General features: G+C 36.7%; 1 protein-coding gene across 3 annotated transcripts in view; it reads left to right on the plus strand.

Moving 5' to 3' along the window:
- ZFAND3 (zinc finger AN1-type containing 3) overlaps positions 1–19,832 on the plus strand; it is a 330,825-nt gene that overhangs the window by 229,882 nt on the left and 81,111 nt on the right. For all 3 annotated transcript variants that reach the window (XM_087438549.1, XM_087438548.1, XM_087438550.1), the window contains exon 3: positions 18,538–18,720. In XM_087438549.1, the coding sequence (XP_087294675.1) occupies positions 18,538–18,720 (183 nt within the window). The remainder of the gene's footprint in view (positions 1–18,537; positions 18,721–19,832) is intronic.

Here is a 19,832-nt window from a genome sequence, read left to right on the forward strand (position 1 = left end):
TGGCCTCATTTGTTTTATCGCTCTATATATGTATGTATGGACACACACACACAACATGCATCTTTTCCTGAACCATTTGAGCATAAATTGGAGACATTGTGCCTTTTTGTCCTTAAATATTTCAGTGTATATTTCCTTAAGAACGAGGATAGTCTCTTATATAACCACCACAGTAAAATGACCAAAATCAGGAAATCTAATATTGATATCATTTTATTATCTAGTCCACAGACCATGATTTTCGTCAGTTGTCTCAGTAATACTCTTTATAGCTATTTTTTCCCCCGGATCAGAGTATAATTCATTGCATTTAGTTGTCATGTCTCCTTAGTCTCCTTTAGCCTGGAATTGTCCCTTAGCTGGTTTTTGTTTGTTTTTCTTGACCTTGACTTTGGTGAGGATTACAGGACAATTATTTTGTAGAATGTCCCTCAGTTTGTGTTTGTCTCGTGCTTCCTCATGATTAGATTCAAGTTATGCATTTTTGAGAAAAAGATGAAAGCGACGTGTCTTCATAGCATCATGTCAGGAGGCATGTGATTAAAGTGGTATCCCCAGGTGTTCCTATGATAAAATTACTGTTTCCTCTCTAATTAATAAGGAATTTGTGGGGAGGTGCTTGGAGACTATGTAAATACCCTGTTCCTCATCAAAATTTCACCCACTAGTTTTAGCATCCATTAATGATTTTTATTAACCACATCATTTCTTCTGTATTTATTAGTTTGCTTTCTACTGTAACAAAAGAGTTTTCCCTTCTCCCACTTTTAAATTTATCAATACGAACCATGAATTTCTGTTTTAGTCAATAAGTTACCCATGAATTTCTATTTTATTCAATAAGTTAAAATCCATTACTATATTTTTTTTAATGCTCAAATTGTCCCAGATTGGCCACTGTGAATCCCTTCAAGATGATTTCTGTGTCTTTTTTTTATGTCACCATTATTTTTAAAATATATACATCTTTTTGTACTTGTTTTGTTTTCCTTTTTTTAAAGTACTGGATTGAAAAGTATGTGCGTTTCAAATAATGTGTGGACTAAATACATCAAACCTGTGGCCAGCTGGGATGGGGGGAAGTGTGCTCATTTAAACTTGCAATATATATTTCTTGAGCTGCTTTTTAAGAAGCATAAGGAGATTTTTGTCATTATTGGCTTTCACTTGCAAGAAACGTTTGCAAGAAAGGGAGACAGAAGGGTTTGTCTTTCTTTCAGTGCCATTCTGGACTAATAGTGCACAACTATCTGGATGGCTGAACGAGACTTTTAGGGTGTATTTTAAAGAATAGACGATTAACAGTGTATAATTTATATTAAGCAACAAAAACCTACTTAGGGAAGTTATGGATTAGCATCCATAGTGGGATGCATTTCCCTTCTAGAATCAGACATTTGTGTGTTTCTCATTTGAGCTCCTACTGCAGTGATTAAGATGCCCAGAACAAGTCAATTTCTTTCCTTTTCTGTGCCTCAGTTTCCTCCTATATAAAGTGAAGATGTATTAGATCATTGTTATTGTAACTTGTTTTACTACATCCTATAATAAGAAATACATTTTACATTGTGATCCAATATACACATAAATATGTGCATAATACATATATATAACAAAGTCAAAAATTTTATAAAGGAAAATTTAACCTTATTATCTCCCGTGCACTCTCTTTTCTTTTCTATTCTATTTCTTTAAAATGCTAGTGGTACTTTTGAAATTTTTAGATTGAAAACCTTGTAGTAGATTATTTCTGAAAGCCTTTCAGCTCCAAAATTACATGAGTATATTCTGTAAAATTATTTTAAAATGACCAAGTGAAAAATATAGATTTTGGGACACGGTCCATCATGGGGCTAGTCACAAAGAACAGCTTCTCTTGTATAGATAGTTGTAGCCAATTCAGCAAAAACCAATCCAATAAAAATCTAGTGCAAGTCTTTAATCTGTCCCTCCAGTTACAATCACTGATAGTATAAGCCACTTTTGCTATTTTTCCCCATTTAAACTGACCCTCTGCACCCTTTTCTTTCTTTCTTTTTTTTTTTTTGGTGAGGAAGATCAGCCCTGAGCTAACATCCGTGCTAATCCTCCTCTTTTTTTTGCTGAAGAAGACCGGCCCTGAGCTAACATCTATTGCCAATCCTCCTCCTTTTTTTTCCCCCAAAGCCCCAGTAGATAGTTGCATGTCATAGTTGCACATCCTTCTAGTTGCTGCATGTGGGATGCGGCCTCAGCATGGCCGGAGAAGTGGTGCGTCGGTGCGCGCCCAGGATCCGAACCCAGACCGCCAGTAGCGGAGCGCGCGCACTTAACTGCTAAGCCACGGGGCCGGCCCGCACCCTTTTCTTTTTTTTTCTATTTATAGCAATATTCTAGTTACTACCTATGATATGTTTATTTCTGACCATGACTAAATGAAAAAGCTTAATTAAAAAAAAAAACTTATTGCTGGGTTTTAATTTGGTTGAAAGTAAGGCTAGTCAATGCTCTTACTTTTTTAAAGATTTGTGGGGAAACGTTATTTATGCAAATAAGATTGTAACTGTAGTGTTTTCTCAGTCTGAAATGAATAAAATTGAAACAAAAACTCATTCTTGAGCCCTCTTGCAGAAGAATTTGAGCCTCCTGAGTGCTAGAGCCACAGTTCACTTTTGACTAGGTGTGCCAGCCTCTCTAACACCTCAGCAAGAACTTGGCTGAGGAGAATGTAATTTTCCTTGTCACTCTCAGTTCTGGTTTTTAGGAAAAAAGATGAATGGAATTGAACATCAATCAAATTTATAAACACAATATTAAAAGAGAAATTGAGAATGTGCTGCAGCCTTCCTTGACGTGCTAGCCTTTCCCCTTGAGTTTGCACTACAGTGTTAGTCACATATAGAGCCAAGTGAAATGGTAAATCGCTTTCATGAAATGGGAGCTTTGGGGCTGGTTGTGTTGGGGAGATGTTTTTGCTCTTGATAAAGTACATTTGAAGATGCAAAAGGAATTACTCCTTCTTTTCAGAGCAGATCTTCTTAGGTTTCTATGATTTGTGCTGCGACACTTGAAGTGTAACTAACCTGCAAGGGAAATTGTTGTAGTGCTTTGGCATTGTTGAACCTTGCCTCCTAAGCATCTGTTCATTTTTGTTTGTCCATTACTTTTCAGCTCCTCACATTTTTAGATCTATTACTTAGATGTGGCATGTCTTGACTTAAAACTTGTTTGGTTCTATTTAGTTGATATTTCTTCTTCATACATTCTTTGTCCTGAAAGGTAAAATGGAAAAAAAAATCCATAACTTTGGTCTCCTGATACAGAAATTTTAATGCAGTTCATGTAGAATTTTATTCCTAATTTGATATATTCATACATTTCTAGTAATTTTCCTCACTTTTGGTTTTACTAGTAGCCTTCACTAAAATGTAGATAGACATAAATATGTATTATTTACAAATATTTATCTTTATGAAATCATCACATAAAAATGAGATTATGATATTTATTTTTATTTAATGATCACTACTTCTTTCCAAAAAATGATAGTTTAGTAAAAAATAACATACAGAGTACAATAAACTTTTTCTTTTTAAATGAGGAAATCAGGACAAAGGGAAAATTCAGATCGATTAGTAAGATGAAGACAAGAGGAATTTGAACACAAATTCTTACCATAAACATCTGTATAATCATTAAAGACAGAGTGTAGATTGAGATCTGAGCTTCCCAGCTTCAAAGCAAAAAGGGAAATGCAAACAGTTCAAAGGTCAATATCCATGCGCTCCAAAGTGGATAGTGAGAAGAGTAGTGAATAATGTTCTCAATAACAGTCCTTCAAAAAATAGTGTGTGTTTCACACGACTCAGAATTTCTTATAACATCCCTGATAAGAAGCCAAAGGCATTTGCTATGAAAGGTGAGTACCAATGGTGACAATTAAAATATAGTATCTCATTTTCCTTTTTCTCATTGGTCAGAATTAACGGTAAACACAATCTCTCAGACTAATATAAGATCTAAACCCAGTTAATTGCCTAAATTAGAAGAAATTATAAAGAATTCGATTTACAAGGCTTCTTGTGCTACCTAGTATAAGAGTAAGGGACAATTAGAGTTGTGTCTTCATAGAACATTGTCACTTAACTTGTTTAGTACTAATACAACCTTAAAAGGAGAAATATGCCTATTCCACATGCCATTAAATATTTGAAACATAATTTTAAAATGATAACTTCCTTCTCTTCCTCATCCCATTCTAAATACATTTACCCATGCTTGGGAGTGAAATAAAAAGCATATTCCCAAATGAAAAATATATTTTTAAGTGGGTTAGTTATGCCATACTTCACCTGTCTTAAATGAATTTTAGACAAAATCAATTTGGATTATTTAGTTAGTATAAGGCAGTTGGTTCCTAAGAAGGACTTCCTAGTAACTTGTTTTTTCTATTTATAGAGAGGTATAAATATTTTAATACATTGATTTAGTAGCTTTGTCCATTTGAGAATCAGAAGCAAGCCTGAGTTGCAATCATTAAAAGAGAAAGTAAAATAAAATAAACATAGCTTGACCTCGTTAATTTAAAACACAAAATTTTGAATTAGAGTCAAAATACTATCTTGTATTTTATAAAGAACAGAGTTTTCACTTGCCTGGAAATCACAGTTTTTTCAGAGAAGACTTTGTTTTCAATAAACCAGTATCAGCCTAATATAGTTTTACTTAAATTCATATACTCAGATTTTCAGGAGGCAATACAGTAGTCCCGCCTTATCTCCAGGGGATATGTTCCAAGACCCCCAGTGGATGCCTGAAACTACAGATAATACTGAACCTTATATATACTATGTTTTTTCCTATACATACATAACTATGATAAAGTTAAATTTATAAATTAGTCCCAATAGGAGATTAACAACAATAACTAATAATAAAAGAACAATTATAGCGATATACTGTAATAAAAGTTACTGTAGAACTTCGCAACCACAGGGTATGATTTTTTTTCTTTCCTTATTAAGTCAGGAACTTCCACCTTTTCACTTAAAGGAAGCTCTTTACGACTTCTGTTTGGCATATCCAAATTGCCAACATCACTAGTCTTGCCCTTTGGGGCTATTATTAAGTAAAATAAGGGTGACTTGAACATAGCACTGTGATATTGCAACAGTCATTCTGATAACTGACAGTTGATCTGATCACTGAGACCTGCTACCAAATGACTAATAGGTGGACAGCACATACAGCCTGGACATGCTGGACAAAGGGATGATTCATGGCCCAGGTGGGATTGAGCAAGATTTCTTCAGGCTACTTAGAATGGCCTGCAATTTAAAGCTTATGAATTGTTTATTTCTGGAATTTTCCATTTAGTATTTTGGACTGTAGTTGACCACGAGTAACTGAAACCAAGAGCAAAACCACAGATAAGGGGGGAACTACTATAATAGAATTTATTGCAGCCTGGTAGAAAGTTCAGATTATTTCCCCAGCCCATTGTCCAGTTATCAGCAACTGGGAAAATCAGAGTTAAGACTATTATATTGATCTAGTATTGTAACGTCACTAGTAATGGCCATATGTTTGAGACCTGACTTCTTTTAAACGCAATCTGATTTCTTTTAGGCCCTTTTGGTCTGTGATACCTATCAGAATATAATATATATGTTCTGTTTTCTGAGGGGGATAATGGGCCTGTATGCATACACAATATTGCATATAATTTCATAAGATTAACCCAGAATTATATGGAAAATTTTCTGTGCACACATGTTAGGAACACTAGATTGTATTATGGTTCCCACATATTGGCTGCCCCTTTCAGTGGAAGGATTATACTTCCCTATCCTCATTATCAGGCTCAGCCATGTGACGTCTTTTAACAAATAAAATGTGAATGAAAAAGTTCATATGCCATGTATGAGCAGAAACTTTAAAAACCATGGTGTAATTCTATATCTCTCTTTTCCCTCTGCCACAAGACCAGTAGTGTTCCAGTTAGGGCTACGCTTTCATTCTGGATTCCTGGAATGAAGGCACGTGTGAGCAAAAACAACACAACTATTGTTGTATAGCTTCTAGATTCTAGGCTCATTTGTTATTGCAGCATAAGTTAGCCTAAGCTGATACAAGAAGTCTTAGGTTAAGAGTCTCTATTCTAGATCTAGATGAGGTTTTTGACATTAATTTAAAAGTTTATTCAACACCTCTGTTTTATGAAAGACACTTGCATTATCTCCCATCCTCACAACAATCCTACAGGGTAGGTTTTTTTAAGGTTTTTGCAGATCGGAAAACAACTATAAATAGGTTAAGTAACTTTCTTGTGGTCACAGAGCTTCTTAGTAGCTTAGCCGGGATTCAAACATAGGTCTGTCTGATTCTCTTTGTATTATATCTCTCTACTTTTCTATTTGCTCTTTATATCTATTTCACATATATCTAATGAATCATTTCTTTGCCAAGATGCAGAATTAATAATTCAGTGTACAAAACTTTTGGGCCGGCCCCGTGGCTTAGTGGTTAAGTGCGTGTGCTCTGCTGCTGGCGGCCCGGGTTCAGATCCCGGGTGCGCACCGACGCACCGCTTCTCCGGTGATGCTGAGGCCGCGTCCCACATACAGCAACTGGAAGGATGTGCAGCTATGACATACAACTATCTACTGGGGCTTTGGGGGGAAATAAAACAAATAAATAAAATCTTTAAAAAAAAAACTTTTATATAATAAATACTTTGTCTCTATTTAAGTCAGAAGTCTTAAACTATTGGCTCGCAGCACACAGAGATGTTGTACATTGGAGGTTTTTATTTTTGTTTTTAAGTTTGAAATCACATGCTTTTAGGTGAGGCTCACACTTGCCAATTAGGCACAATAACCACTGCTCCCTGTTGTTTTAGGCCAGCTGACTTTGTACATTTATAATATCTACCTGGTTCCTGAAAACTTTTGAGTTTGTAACCCCAGGATTGGCTTATTTTACTGTACATTGTTAATGAAGCCAAGGTAGGTGTAATTCCCATCTGATCGTTTATTGGCACCAAAGAAATTATTTTTCATTTTTCCTTGCCACAGTATCAAGCTAGCAAATTTTTAAATTGTGTGCAAAGAGGCAAAAGGGGAATAATAAAAATCATAGTTAATTTGAGACTTACTATGTGCCAGGCATCGTTCTAAGACTTTAACATGTATTGCGTAACATAATCCACACAATAACCTTATGAAATACATATGATTATTATTCCCATTTTAGAGAAGGAGAAAACCAAAGCAAGAGAAGTTAAATAACTTGCCAAAGGTCACACAGTGGTTAACAGGTTGAGCCATAATTTCATTCATAATCAGACTCAGTCTGATTCCATACTCCTAAACAGCATACTATGACAGAGTGTACGTAGATAACTGTGCACGAACTTTTCTCATGAGTGGAGAAATCTCTTAGGTCTTTAATTGACAGCCTTTTTGTGAAGGACACATTACCTTATTATTATGCTACTGCTTTTCCGTAACTATCCTAGAGTTCTTCAGAAAGAACATTTACTCTTTCTACTATTAGGCATGCCTTTCGGGGATTGTGAATCGTATAGACATTATAAGTTCTTTTGCTACCTTGGGTTCATTGGCTAAAAATTAGTCAGTTAGCCTTGATCTTGGATCTTGTGAAAATCATGGTATTCTCTGATAACGCTTCTCCTGATATGTTTTAGTAGGTGTAATAAGAAAATGTTAGTAAACCCATCATATCATCCTTTTAAAAAATTTCTCTTAGCAGTTTAAATCATTGTGTGGTCTTTTACTCTTTGGGAAAGAAACTGACATTCTTAAAATATACCATATTACATTGTTTGAAAAATAATTATTTGTGCTGAACATTTTGCACGTTTTATCTTAAGGGAAAGTGTCTCTCAAAAGTTAACACTACCACTGTGAGTTGAATTTCCTGAAACAAATGAAATGGTCAGCTTGGCAATAGGGTTTAAATGCAGGACGACTGAAGATTGGTGTTGTGTGACCCAGATATGAGATGATGAGACTGAGAACTGAGTGGAAATGAAGTATCAGCGGTGGGAATAGCTCATTAAAAGCAAGAGCTGTGCTCGCAGATGGAGGAAGCAAAGGTATTAGTGGGCAGGAACATGAACACTGCTCCCCTCCCCCTTCCCAGAAAGGGAGGGGCCAGTGGGAGGTGTTTTTGTTTTTGTTTTTGTTTTTTTTTGTATCTTCTAAAATGAAGAGCTGGTAGCATGAAGACTGTGGATATAATTGTAAAAACAATCAGGGATCTAAAAAAAGGGAGTAACCTGACTTTTTAAAAATTTATTCCCAAATGCTTTTCTAATTCTCTATTCTGTTGTCATTGAAGTCTTTATGGAGCATTTGAAACCTTAGGTCTGAACTGAAAAAAATCTTTTAGGCTCCAGCCTGTCCAGCAGTTATGTTCATGCCACGTGTGCCATTGGAGTGATTCATGAATGATAGTAAGGACTAATACTTGAGGGGAGGTCTTTAAATGATACCAAGGTTCAGCTGTAAACAGACAGGTTAGAGGTTTTTGTTTTGTTTTTAGGTTCTAATTTGCCTGTTTTATTTTGTCAGCTTTGCCTAATATTTCTACAATATGCCTAGCCCTGTTGGTAATTTTGATGGTTGAGCTGGATGTGTAGGATGTGTGTATATGCACGCATATCATCAAATGCTCATTTTGTTGAAACTAGGTTAATGTCACAATATCAAGAAGACTTTTCCCTGTGTTTTCAATTTTTAAAAAAATTGACACGTTTTGTGTTAGACCCAAATACGGTAAATGTGTCTCTTGTGCATGTTATTGTAGTACTAATGGATTGTTAGATATTTGCTGTAATGTTAACATGTTAATTTATGCCCTGTAAGTGAATATGAGACACTATTACTGGGAAAACTGTATAGTCTGCACAATAAATGCTGTATAAGAAACAAGCCTTCCTCCAAATAACTTGTTTGCTAGTTCACACTTCTGAGGAGTAGGCTCTATAGGTGCGAACAATCTAGGGGCTGTATAATTTCAGTGATAAACCAGATTATAAAATAAGCTTAATTACTTATTAGTAAATAAAACTTGATTAGAGTTTTCCTTGTAAGCTCTGTCAACTTCATATATTCTCTTGTTGACTATTTTTGCAAGAAGCATATGAAAACATGCTTTTGGGAGCCAATCTAATGTTACTTCTATTCTCAAATAAAAGCTTGCAGTTTTGTGGTCTGAATCTAAGCAAACAGGATTTGAAATACCTTTTGAGTCCTATCAGAACCAGTTACCTGTGGTGAGTAGTAAGGAAGAAAATTTATATATGTGTAGGGACAGTTTATAAAATTCAAACAGCTGTCTATTGATAAGGGTGCTTAATATTTCTACTGTATATAGAAGCATTCTTCCTTCCTGTAAATAAATTTTATAGCAATTTGAAGTCCATTAATGTCCAAGGGAAAAAGTATTTTTAAACTTATGTTCACCAGTATCAAATAAGTTAAATTCAACAAATCTATATTGTGTATTATGTGGCAGGCATTTTGCTAGGGGCTAGGGTATTCAGTGAATAAGACATTCATTCATTCACAAATGTTTATTAAGTGCCTTCTATGGATAACCTTAAGGGCCTCGCTGAGGAAGTAGTGCTTATGTTAAGGTACAAATATGAGTAGGAGTCACCAAAGTGAATAGCAGGATGAAGAAATATAGTCTCCCACGTGCCATGGTCAAGGTACTCCAGACTGAGAAAGAGCATGGAGTGTTTGAAAAACCAAAAGGTCCCCAGAATGGCTGAAGCAGGGGGAGGGAGAGGAGGAGCAGTGGCTTAAGATGAGACTGAAGAGATAACCAGAAGCCAGTTCTTGAAGAGACTTCTGACTTCTAAGCCATGTTTAGGATTTTGGATCTGATTATAAAGGCCCAACATCTGAATGGGAGGCTGTTCAACTTTTTAGGGAGGAAAATGACTGTATCGGAATTTGTTTTTTACATCACTCTGATTGCTTTGTGGAGAATGATTTAGAGTGGGCCAAGAGAGGATAGGGTGCAAAGAAATCAATTAAGGTGCTATTGAAGGAATCTGACAGATGATGATGACTTGGATTAGAGTGGTAAAGGAGAAGTGGATGGATTCAAGAGATATTTTGGAGTTGTAAATGACTACACATGGTGATTTTTGAGATGTAGAATTAAGGGAGAGAGAATGTAGAGTCTGAGATGATTCCCAGGCTTCTGACTTCAGCCTCTAGGAGAATGTTGGGGAGAAGGGCAGAAGACAAGATCTATCTTATGGGCTTAGATAGGGAACACAGGACAGGAATCATTTATCATTAATAGGATATATGTATGTGGTGTGTGTGTGTGTGTATTTTAAACTTGTCTGAAAGTATCAATCGGTATCAAAACAGTATCGATCAGTCTGTCTATTCTGAGATCAGTGAAGACAGTCTGATTTTGAAAGAAAAGGAATCATCATGAGAGCGTAGGTGAGAATCTGGTGGGATAAAGGTTTCTGTTTTCGTTAAAGAAGCCAGAAGAGATTGCTCATGAAAGGAAGTTTAAATGAACCCAGCCACATTGAGTAGATCACAGTTTTCCCTATAAGCTAAGATACAAGGTGAGTGCATTTCAAAGTTTTAATAGTAACGAGTCCTTTGATTCTTGCTAATTCTTGTTTAAACCAGTTGTGTTTGCTGAGGCTCTTAATGCAGGTTAACATTCAGCTACTAGAATCTTATTAAGATTTTAATCAGGGGCCGGCCCCGTGGCTTAGCGGTTAAGTGCTCGCGCTCTGCTGCTGGCGGCCTGGGTTCGGATCCTGGGCGCACACTGGCACACCGCTTCTCCGGCCATGCTGAGGCTGTGTCCCACATACAGCAACTAGAAGGATGTGCAGCTATGACATACAACTATCTACTCGGGCTTTGGGGGAAAAAAATAAATAAATAAAAATTAAAAAAAAAAAGATTTTAATCAGAAGGCTAAAATTCTGGTTTATGAATATGCTGTCTACTGCTAATGGCTTTGTAGCTTTTTAAAATATCTAAAGTTTGTGATTGAGGTGGGGATGGGAATGTATAGCTTTAAAAACCTAGAAATATGAGGCCGGCCCGGTTGGTGCAAGCGGTTGGGTGTGCATGCTCCACTGCTGTGGCCCAGGGTTCGCCGGTTCGGATCCTGGGCTCGCCCCGACGCACTGCTTGTCAAGCCATGCTGTGAGGCGTCCCATATAAAGTGGAGGAAGATGGGCGTGGATATTAGCCCAGGGCCAGTCTTCCTCAGCAAAAAGAGGAGGATTGGCAGATGTTAGCTCAGGGCCAATCTTCCTCACAAAAACAAAAAAAAACTAGAAATATACTTATGTAGGGAGGCTGTAGCCTATTATGGACATAAATTGAGAGAAGGGATGAAGAAGAGGAAAAAGAACCCTGTTCTGTTAAAGGAGGCCTTTTATACAATGCCTCACATGAACCAAACTCTCAAGATATTGGAATTAAATTTTCATTTGCAACATTTCCATTTTACTTTGATTGGCTACTTGAAATATGAAGCATTTTATGGTGTTAAATACCAAATTAAAGCTTCCCGTGGGAACACGGAGTTATAATCTGTGATACAGAGTCAGATGGGGTTTGGAGACTGGGAATGGTAATGTGGGAACTGGAAACCCTGTGTGATACATGCTGTAGTGGGAAGAGTGTGGACATTAGACTCGTGTAAACCTGGGTCTCAAATCCTAGCTCCAGCACTTGTTGGGAGGGGGCAGGTTGCTCAACCTTGCCGTACCCCACTGTCCTCTGCTGAAGTGTGGGGATGACATCTCCTGCCGAGTTTATTTTGAGGATGAGATGAGAGAATGAACATAAGGCCTCTGGCAGAGTGCCTTGCTCATAGTAGGCACTTAACTCTTAGTTGTTCTTTCTCCAATTTGATTTTCTTTGTACCAGCTTTAGTGTCTATAACAATATAGAAGCCTTATTAGTGGCCAGATAGCCTTAATGAGTGAGTTAGAACAAATGCAGTTGAATTTCTCATCTCTACCTTTTGATTATGAAAAGAGAAATTCACAGATATTGAGCAGTTCGTCTTCAAGAAATGCTAACCCAGATGATGCTAGGAGTGCCCTTAAAGACACGCAAAACAATTTGTGAAAGGTTTAAAAAGACTTGATAAATAATTTTAAAATGCAATGCAGTGATGGGCTTTCTACAGAAAAACGTTTGGCCACCTATTCATTCAGTTAACATTTATCGAGCACTCTTTTTGTCCCGGGCCTCTATAATGTGGGAGACTGACAAGTGAACAGATGATTCTTACACAACATAGTAAGTCTTGTGCTATGGGAAATCACAGGGTATTGTGCCAAGAGAATTTGACAGTATGTACGAAATGCTTTAAAAATGTGCATCCTGGGCCGGCCCCGTGGCTTAGCGGTTGGGTGCACGCACTCTGCTGGTGGCGGCCCGGGTTCGGATCCTGGGCGTGCACCGACACACCGCTTCTCCGGCCATGCTGAGGCCGTGTCCCACATACGGCAACTAGAAGGATGTGCAGCTATGACATACAACTATCTACTGGGGCTTTGGGGAAAAAATAAATAAATAAATAAAATTATTTTAAAATAATAATAAAAAATAAAAATGTGCATCCTCTCTTGCCCAGTTGATCTACTTCTAGCTATATAAACCTAAGTGAGTTTAATGAAATCTTCCTTCTCATAGTGAAAAATTGGTAACTACAAATCTATAACAATAGTGAATTGGCTTAAGTACTGTATTATGAATGGACATACTGTGTACCCATTAGTGATCACACAGATCTGTATGTGACAAAGAAAAAGCATTCATGATATGTTGCCAAGAGCAAAAATTAGGTTTCTGAAGAGGGTTAAAAAGAAAGATAATTTATTTTCAAAGAAAGCAAGTTTAGTGAAATCCGTTCCAAATCACTTCTGTGTATTCTCTGCCTTGAAGAAGTCCTTCAAAAAAGACATAGTTATTGTAATAATCTGGAAGTGAGGTGGGAGTCTAAGTGAGCTAAGCATCTTGCCAAATCTCTATAGTACATCTGAGAGGTAAACAGTTGGGCATATACATATCAAAGGTAAGTTCTGAGTGTTGACTAGATAAGGTGTAGTTCCAGTGAGGCTGCCCAGGTGAATGGGCTTGTCAGCAGAGCAGAGCGAGGTGCTTTTTTTGGTGCTCTCAGTCTTTTGAGGTACACTTTGTAGTAAGAAGGTTGACCTGTGAGAAAAATCATTCTGAAAACAAGAAAAACATGTCCAGTGAATACGTGGGCAACCAGCCCCAGGGACTTCACTGGCCATTTTGACTCAGCTGGTACCATCAGGTCACTTTCTCTATCTTGTGGAAACATCCCATTTCTGGATACTTCAAGTTCCAAGAGTACGTTTGTTGAGAAACTGTTTTTCCCCTTAGTTGCTAATAAGGTAAGCTGCCAAGATCTTGGGTTCTGTTCGCTTTTCAACAGCAGTCCCATTTAAGTTGAAAAGTTTTTACCCAGGTTTTACAAATAACAGTTTATTTTGGAAAAGCTTTATTCACATAAGTCTCTCTCAGACTCACATTTTAAGATCAAGTTTACACCTTTGGATATACCATTAACTCTACCAATTTACAGAAATAGATAATTATTCCTAATTTTTTTTTCTCATAGAGATAGACAAGCTTAGAGATTTCTGGTTTTCCCATTTATATGAAAATTGTAAAACAACAGGTGAACGAGTCTTTACTGTGTCAGGATCAAATGAAGTGACTATTTCTGTACCTTTCCTGCACCGCTTTCCAGAGTAGAGTGATGAGAGACAGTCTCGAAGCCTATTTTGTTGTTTACTTTTTCACATGTGATATAAATCCGTTCCCCTTTGTCCTTGGAGTACACTTCTAGGATTTTTTTTTCTTTCTGGTTTTTTTCTTTTTTTTGTCAGTAGTCAAAAGTTGGATGCTAAATGATTCAGAAAGAAAGGAACAAGAGAATAAGAACTATGATGTGAACATGAGGGCTAAAAGGAAGAGATAACTCAGTGGCCTTTGCTTTAAACTAGGAAAATACCTTTCATTCATCCATTCATTCATCCATCCATTTATTTATTTATTTATTTATTGCTGAGGAAGATTCACCCTGAGCTAACATCTGTTGCCAGTCTTCCTCTTTTTGCTGTGAAAGAGTCTTCCTAAGCTAGCATCTGTTGCCAATCTTCCTCTATTTTGTATGTGAGTTACCACCACAGCATGCCCACTGACAAGTGGCGTAGGTCTGCACCTGGGAACCAAACCCAGGCCACCTAAGTGGAGTGAGCTGAACTTAACCACTAGGCTGGCCCTACATTTTATTTTTAATAACTGTCATTTGTTAAATACCTATGTGCCAGATACTTGACGTACATTATCTTATTTAATCCACGTTATCCTGAGAGATAAAAATAACTCCCTCCCTTCATTTTACAGACAAGGCTCCGAAAGATTAAACAGTTTGCTTTAGCCATGTGCCCAGTAAATAGCTAAGTCAGGATTTGAATCCAGTCCAACTCTAAAGCTCTTTGTATTGTACAAGCTGCTTACTTTGGCCTAAGAGAAAACTCTTAGGATTAACGCTGAATTTCTGGTGAATTGCTTTAACTTTCGTGGCTCTTGCTTTCTTTATCTGTAAGATGAGAGGGTTGAGCTGGATCTTTAAAGTTAATTCTGATTGTGAAATTCTGTGATTCCTGGGTTCTTTATTGAATTGAAGCAGAGAACGTGTAGAGCTTCTGGTAGTTCTCTTGTGTGCAGCCAGTTTGGGTTGTAATGAAGACTGTTAGCCTAATGATTTTTTCACACCTTTTCTGTGCCTGAGATGCAGAAAAGACATAGTGGGAGGATGGGTTAAAAGAAGGTACATTGTGTCAAATGAAGATTCACAGAAGAAAACTTTTGAAAGAAAAGTACCAGAGCATGGCAAGCATGGGCTAGAGATGTGTGTGGGTGGAACCTGGTAATTGTCTTTAGACACCAACATCCTTTAACCTTAGAGGATTATTGTGCTTGAGCTAGTGAGTCTGTGTGTGTGTCTGTGTCAAGGCATTGGGGATTGTGCTAGATGGCACAATGATGACTCAGTTTCAGTTCTTTTAGGGCCTTATAACGTTTCTAATTAAATAGTAGAGAGATAGTTATCAGAGGAACACAATTATTGACATAGGAGAGCTAGTGAAATGACATGACAAAAAAGAAGCATGATTATTGCAATATTTTTATTCCATTTATGTAGCACGTTTTTCTCTGAAGGTGCTGTACAAATAACATTGAGATAATAAGCTATTTTAAAATGTCAAAACACTAAAGAATAAGAAAGTGGCCAGGAGAAGTAAATACACAGAAAAGAAGCAGTAGAGGCTTTAGATCACTGGTGTGCGCAGCAGGTTAGTGATTCTTTGGCTAAATCCATTGCACTCACCATTGGTGCTGTAAATGGGTGAAGACTTGACAAGGGGGCCTTTTTCTTGCATCAGTTTAGTGCTCACCATTCTATATGTTGTTGTGATTGAAGACCATGGATTTTGGTGTCAGATGGACCTGTATTTAAATCCTGATCCTTTTAACTGTTAACTTGGAACAAATTACCTAAATTTTCTGAGCCTCAGTTTCTTCATCAATAAAGTGGTGTTAATTATACCTCCCTTGTTAGGGTTGTCCTGAGGATTAAAGTAAATGAGTTATATACATAAAACATTTAGTTCAGTGCCTGGCACGTGGTAAATGCAACATGTCAAAACAGTGATTATGATGAGGTTATAGAGCATAAAAGCTGCAGCTTCTCTGTGGATCAAAAGATAAGGTTATGTGGAATTGTCAGAATCTTCTTTTTCTTCTCTGAATTGGTGTAGTAAAGTATAATCTGTACTTCGTAGACTAGCATTAGATTTTTTAAAATGAAACATACAGAGACTATACATAATAAACAGTCATATAGCCACCACCAGCTTTAAGAAATAAAACATTACAGAGGGTATTGAAGACCCCTGTTTCTCCCCCCATCTGAGATAACCACTGTCCTGAATTTGGTGTATCATTTCCACGCATATTTTTATATTGTAATTATATATCCATAAACAATATGTGGTATTTTTACATATTTAAAATTTTTATATAAATATTGTTATACTGTGTATATCCTTCTATAGCTTGTTTTTTTCTCTCATCATTGTTTTTGAGATTACTCTGTTATACTTGTAGCTTTATTCATTTTTTTTAACTGCCATAGAGCATTGCATTATATGAATAAATATACCTGAATATACCATTCTAATCTAGTCTCTGTCAGTGGACATTACCTATAATTTTGAATATTTCTGCATAACTCGCACATTCACATCCCCCTCCCTCAACCTCTAAAGGTAACTACTATCTTGAATTTTGTTAATTTTTTTTATGATTTAAACATACATATTTCTAAACAATGTGTTATTTGAGTTTCGCCTGTTTTTAACGTTTATGTAAGTACAATCTTACTGTGTTATTTAGTGACTTACTTTTTTGTTAACGTAATGATTTTTTTTTTTTAATACATGGCTTCACTCTTCTTCTTCTTTTTTTTTTTTTTGAGGAAGACTGGCCCTGAGCTAGCATCTGTTGCCAATCTTCTTCCTTTTTTCCTTTTTTCTCCCCAAAGCCCCAGTAGATAGTTGTTTGTCATAGTTGTACATCCTTATAGTTGCTCTATGTGGAACACCGCCTCAGCATGGCTTGATGAGTGATGCATAGGTCCGAGCCCACGATCTGAACCCTTGAACCCTGGTCCACCAAAGTGGAGCCTCTGAACTTAACCACTATGCCACCGGGCTGGCCCCTAGCATAATGATTTCGAGATTTCATTTATGTTGATGTATGTGGCAATAGTTATTTGTTTTTATTATGTACATTATTCCATTGTTTGAATTTATTGCAATTTATGGACTTTTAGGTTGTTTCTGACTTTTTACTATTACAAACAATATAGAATTAACATCCTTGTACATGTGTGTTGAGTTTCTCTCAGGCATATACCTGGGACTGAAATGACTGGGGTATAGGTAATGTATGTGCGTCTTTATCTTTACTGGATATTGACAAGTAGTCATTTCATTATCATTTAATTATAAATATTTTATAATTTTATAATTTCTGATTTGACCCATGAGTTTAAAGTGTATTTTTAAAATGTCCAAATATATAGAATTTTTTGTTGTCAATTTTTAACTTAATTGCTCTGTGGTCAGCTAATAATGTCTGTATCTTACTAATTTTGTGGCATCTCTTGAGACTTTTGCTTTATAGCCTAATGTGTGGTCAAGGTTTAGCCAAGTTTTAGTCAGTTTTTATAAATATTCCACATGTGTTTGAAAATAATTGATTATCTAATTGTTGGGTAATGAGTCCATGTATGCTTATTAATCTTCTCTAATTTTGCTAATTATTTTGTCTGAGACAGGTATATTAAAATCTTCCCATTATGATAGTAAATTTGTTTCCTGTAAATACAATCATCTTTGCTTTACATATTTTGAGGCTTTGTTATTAGCTGCATACAGGTTTAGAATTGTTTTATCTTCTGGTAAATCCTTTTTTTTTTTTTACTATTAGATAATGATCCTCTTTATCTCTAAAACACTTTTTGTCTTAAAGTTTACATTTTCTGACAATACTATAGCTATTACTGGCTTTTTAATCATGTGTATTTGCTGGTTTTTTTAAAATATACTTTAAAGTTTTCTTTATCCTCATGTTTGTTTTTAGTATGTCTCTTGTAAACTGCATAGAATAGGACTTTGTTTATTCAATCTGAATTTTTCGTCTTTTAACTGCTAAGCTTAGTCTGTTTACATTTATTACCATTACTGATACATCTGTACTTATTTCTGCCATCTTTTCTATTTACCCTGCTTTGTTCTCTGCTTTTTTTTCTTCTTACTTGTCCTCCGTTGGTTTGAACAACTTGTCTTTATTCCTTTATTCCTTCTACTGATTACCCTTAAAATTTTAACATTCATTTGGCTTTGTAAAGTGTTTTGTTAAAATCAGTATGTTTACTGTTCTTCTGAACAATATAAAGACCTTAGAAAGCTTTAATTCCAGTCACCCTCCACCATTGTTATGTTTTTGACCAGTTATTTTACTTCCTTTTTTTTTTTTTTTTCTTTTTGTGAGGAAGATCGGCCCTGAGCTAACATCTGCCAGTCCTCCTCTTTTTGCTGAGGAAGACCGGCCCTGGGCTAACATCCATGCCCATCTTCCTCCACTTTATATGGGACGCCGCCACAGCATGGCTTGACAAGCAGTGTGTTGATGCGCACCCGGGATCCGAACCAGCGAACCCCTGGCCGCTGCAGCAGAGCACGGGCACTTAACCGCTTGCACCACCAGGCCGGCCCCTTACTTCCATCTTTTACTCACCCAAATTAGTCTTTATTATTGCTGCTATTACATTTCATTTTTATACTAACTTTCATTGTTTTCTAATAACCCAAGAAGATTGTGAGCTCCTTAATCTGGTTTTCGCACTCTTTCTCTTTAGATTTTCAAAAGAAACAACCAGATGACGATTCCACTCCAAGTACAAGTAACAGCCAATCAGATTTGTTTTCTGAAGAGACCACCAGTGACAACAACAATACCTCGATAACCACGCCAACTCTTAGTCCCAGCCAGCAGCCGCTTCCGACAGAACTGAATGTAACTTCACCAAGTAAAGAGGAGTGTAAGTGCCCAGATCCTGTGAAGTGATAGAGAAAGCAGCCCAAGAATTATATCATGAGCTTCTTGGTAATGCCTTGTCCCAGAAAAAAAGATAGCAGATCTTTTAATTCGAGTTTAATATAGGCCCAAGTCAGTAAGTTGGAGAATAAGTTTCACCCATTCCATAGAGCTTAAGGTCTTCTTAAAAGGTAGCTTCTTATGTTAAATGTTAAAGTAAATGAGGTTTTGAACCAGTCTAGGGCAGTGGTTCTCAGCTCTGGCTGCAAATTAGAATCCACTAGGGATTTTTAAAACAATTTTAATTTTCAGCATCATTCCCTGAGTCTAATTTAATTGGTGTGGAGGGAGGCCCAGGAATCTGTTCTTTTTAGCTCTGCAGAGAATTCTAATGTGCAGCAAGTGTTGAAAACCACTGGTATAGGGAATTTACCCCTGACTTGGGAACCTTGGATTGAAACCTTACTTCTGTCACTAACTGGGCCTTGAATGTTTCTAGGCAATTAACTGAGACAGTAACACTATATACTTCATAGAATATAGGGTATTTGAAGGGAGGAGGAGATGGTTTCTGTTACTCTTCTGTAAGCCCCCAGTGGTAGAATACTATTATCATGTATGTGATATGGAAGGCCATTGTCCACTTAATCTTTATAATACTATAACTATCTCCTTTAGGGCACAAATATAACTGACAGCATTTGTTAAAAATTATAGAGATGTTATGACACAGCAGTTTTTGCCTTTAAAAAGCTTTACTTAACAGGTTGAAGTTTGGTGTTTAAAATTTAATGAATATCTAGACAATTTAATGAATATCTAGAAATCTTTGGATTATGGTAGGTTAGAATGTTCTGTCTACTAACTTTGGAAAGACTATCAGAGAAAAAATATTTATCTAAACCTATCATAAACCACGATACTAGGTAAAATTGAGAATATAAAAGTAAAGAAGGCCAGGGGCTGGCCTGATGGCTTAGTGGTTAAGTGCCTGCGTTCTGCTGTGGCGGCCCGGGGTTCGCAGGTTCGGATCCCAGGCGCACACCGACGCACCGCTTGTCAAGCCATGCTGTGGCGGTGTCCCATAGAAAGTAGAGGAAGATGGGCACAGATGTT

The sequence above is a fragment of the Ceratotherium simum genome, chromosome 13 (genome assembly GCF_057802395.1).
Source record: "Ceratotherium simum simum isolate JZ-2026a chromosome 13, ASM5780239v1, whole genome shotgun sequence".
Lineage (NCBI taxonomy): Eukaryota > Metazoa > Chordata > Mammalia > Perissodactyla > Rhinocerotidae > Ceratotherium > Ceratotherium simum.